The sequence below is a fragment of the Morus notabilis genome, unplaced genomic scaffold, assembly GCF_000414095.1.
Source record: "Morus notabilis unplaced genomic scaffold, ASM41409v2 Scaffold783, whole genome shotgun sequence".
Classification (NCBI taxonomy): domain Eukaryota; kingdom Viridiplantae; phylum Streptophyta; class Magnoliopsida; order Rosales; family Moraceae; genus Morus; species Morus notabilis.
In genome coordinates this window covers 113,465-116,305 of record NW_010366150.1, presented here as the reverse complement: position 1 = coordinate 116,305, position 2,841 = coordinate 113,465, and the positions used below count along the sequence as shown (strand labels likewise).

The 2,841-nt window shown below is 35.1% G+C and overlaps 1 protein-coding gene across 1 annotated transcript in view; it reads left to right on the top strand.

Moving 5' to 3' along the window:
- Window positions 1–682: 682 nt before the first annotated feature.
- Window positions 683–2,841, top strand: part of LOC112093825 (protein FAR-RED IMPAIRED RESPONSE 1-like) — a 3,413-nt gene continuing 1,254 nt past the window's right edge. The window contains exons 1-2 of the mRNA XM_024173100.1: window positions 683–1,030; window positions 1,688–2,824. Of these exons, the coding sequence (XP_024028868.1) occupies window positions 1,704–2,824 (1,121 nt within the window). The 5' untranslated portion in view covers window positions 683–1,030; window positions 1,688–1,703. The remainder of the gene's footprint in view (window positions 1,031–1,687; window positions 2,825–2,841) is intronic.

Here is a 2,841-nt window from a genome sequence, read left to right as displayed (position 1 = left end):
CATTTTACCGATTTAAATTTTATTACAATAAAAAATTTTTATAAAAAGTTATATTTAATTTTTTTATTATAGTAAAAAATTCTCATATAAAATCACATATCAACTCGAATCAGTGAATTAAAGAGACCCTTAATATATGATATATCTCTCTATTCTCTATATCCGGTATCTCCATAAAAGTTTTCATTAGTTTTATATTTCTTAGGTCTCGTTTATTTTTTTAATGTTTATTTTAAGGGTTTGTTTTTTATTTTGAATTATTATTTTTAGTTTTTTACAGTATTTTTTTCTCATAAAAAATTTAAAATTTAAAAATAAGAATAATAAATTATAATTCTAAATCTATAAACCAAACATCATTCGTTACTCAAATTATGACTCAAGTCATATTATTACAGTGTTTTCTTTCACATAAATTTAAATTTAAATTTTTTATTACAATATTTTTCTCATCATGTTATGATTTAAGTTGTATAAATAAACACACTCTTAAACTCTATTTATTTTACTAATTTAAATTTTATTAGAGTAAAAAATTTTCGTAGTCACATCTAATTTTGTTAAAAATTTCATGACTCGTGAGAAGGTCGCAAAATTACTTGTTCAACCCCAAGGACAGACATTTCTTAAAATTCCATTTTTGGCCCCCACTATCAACTATGGCACGAGTAGCCACGCCATCCAGTCAGGCGACACGACTCCCAACTCACCCCTCCCCTGCCACCATTTCTGATCTCTCTCTCTCTCTCTCTCTCTCTCTCTCTCTCTCTCGCACATCTGCATTCTGCATGGCTTACCAAACCTTCCTCCTCTAAACCATCCTAGAATTTTCAGCTGTATTCTGAATCCGATCCAAAACCCCTTTCATTTTGGTCCCTCACCGCCTCGATTTCGCTCCTGTTCATCGTCTTCAACCTCTGCTCCGATTCCCCCATTTTCTCCTCGTAAACATTGAAATCAAGCCTCGCATTCTTCTCGTGTTTCCGAATTGAGCTAATTCTGTTACTCGGCACACCTGAGGGATTGTTCGGTAAGTAAGGCTTTTTGTTTTCCCCCATTCTAAATTCTTGTTTTGAGCTTGAATTTCGGTTTGAATTCACGAACCAACTCGAAAGTATGCTTGCATTTTAGGTTTCGGGTTCCAGCAATTTACCGGCTTTATTTTACGAGTTTTCTTGTCGTTGTCGTTGTATATATCTTTAATTGAAACTATGCACTTTTGTTTTTATCTTTTTTTATTTGGGCTTGTAACCCCCTTAAGGTTTTTATTTTTTATTTTTATTTTTTTAGTGAATATCACTAAAGATTTGACTTTGGGCTTCTATGTCATGTTACTCAAGTGCATTAGCTCTTTCATGGGTCCTTTAACCTATGGAGTTAGGAATTAGGATAGATGAAATTTTCATGAGTTAAATTTATATGTTGGTGTGGTAATATCTAGAAAAAAATTTAATTCATAACTGAACAGTTATTTTTGCTATAGCTTTAACTTTTAAATGGTACCGTCTTTAAGACTGTTTTTACTTCTGGGCATGGCTAAGAGCGGGCCTTGTTATCAATCTCAAATTTCAATTTTTCTTTACTGACGTCCTTTTATGTTCTAATAGCGATCCGATATTTTTCGCGTTTGGATTTTTGATAAATACAATAGCTTAAATTGTTTTAGTTTATTGGTTCTGTGCTGCAGTGACGAGGTGTTTAGAATGCAAGAAGTTGTAATTTCATTCAAGGATATTAGTGGCAAGGTAGCTTTGAATGAGAATGAGACGGAGAATGGATCGGATTGCCATGATGAGGTTATAAAAGCCCCCGAAACTGGAATGGTGTTCGACTCGTTGGATTCCCTTTACGAGTACTATAGACAATATGGCAGACAAGAAGGTTTTGGAGTTAAGAAGAAAACGTCACGTCCTTCGCCTTGTGGGAAATTGAAATTCATGTCTTTGTCATGCAACCGCGCAGGGAAGTCAATGTCTCATAAGCAAAATTACCTGACTCCAAATCCACTAACGAGAATTGAGTGCAAGGCTAGAGTTAATGCTACCATGTTTGAAGATGGAAAGTGTAAGATAAATTCTGTTGCACTTAATCACAATCATGAACTGAGTCCAAGTAAGTCTCAATTTTATTCATGCAATAGGGAAAAAGTTATAGGTGTACGGAGAAAACTCAATGATGAAACAGTGATTGGCGCGAGGAACACTCATCAATCACTTGAAGTTGGAGGCTGTGATGATGTCAAATTACTAGAAAATGATTGCGTGAGTTACTCGGAGAAAGGAAGTTGGCTGCAATTTAGGGCGGGAGACGCTAAAGCAATCCAGGACTATTTTGTTCGTATGCAAATCAAGAATTCAAATTTCTTTTATATGGTGGATATGGACGATGATGCTCGGATCAATAATGTGTTCTGGGCTGATGCAAGGAGTAGGGCAATGTATGAAGAATTCGGTGACGCAGTTACATTTGACACAACATACTTGTCTAATAAGTATGAATTGCCCTTAACATCTTTCATAGGGATGAATCATCATGGGCAGCCAATCTTGCTTGGATGTGCATTGCTATCAAATGATGACCCTGCGACATTTCTGTGGTTGTTTAAGACATGGCTTGCATGTATGTCTGGACGTGCCCCGACTGCCATAATCACAGATGAACACAAGTCAATGGCAAAAGCAATTGATGTTGTATTCCCCAATACTAGACACCGTTGGTGTTTGTCACAAGTAATGAAAAAGCTACTAGACAGCCTAAAGGGTCACAAAACATATGACCACATAAAAGCAGCAATGCAAGATGCTATTTATGATTCTCTGACAAAGCAAGAATTTGAAGAAA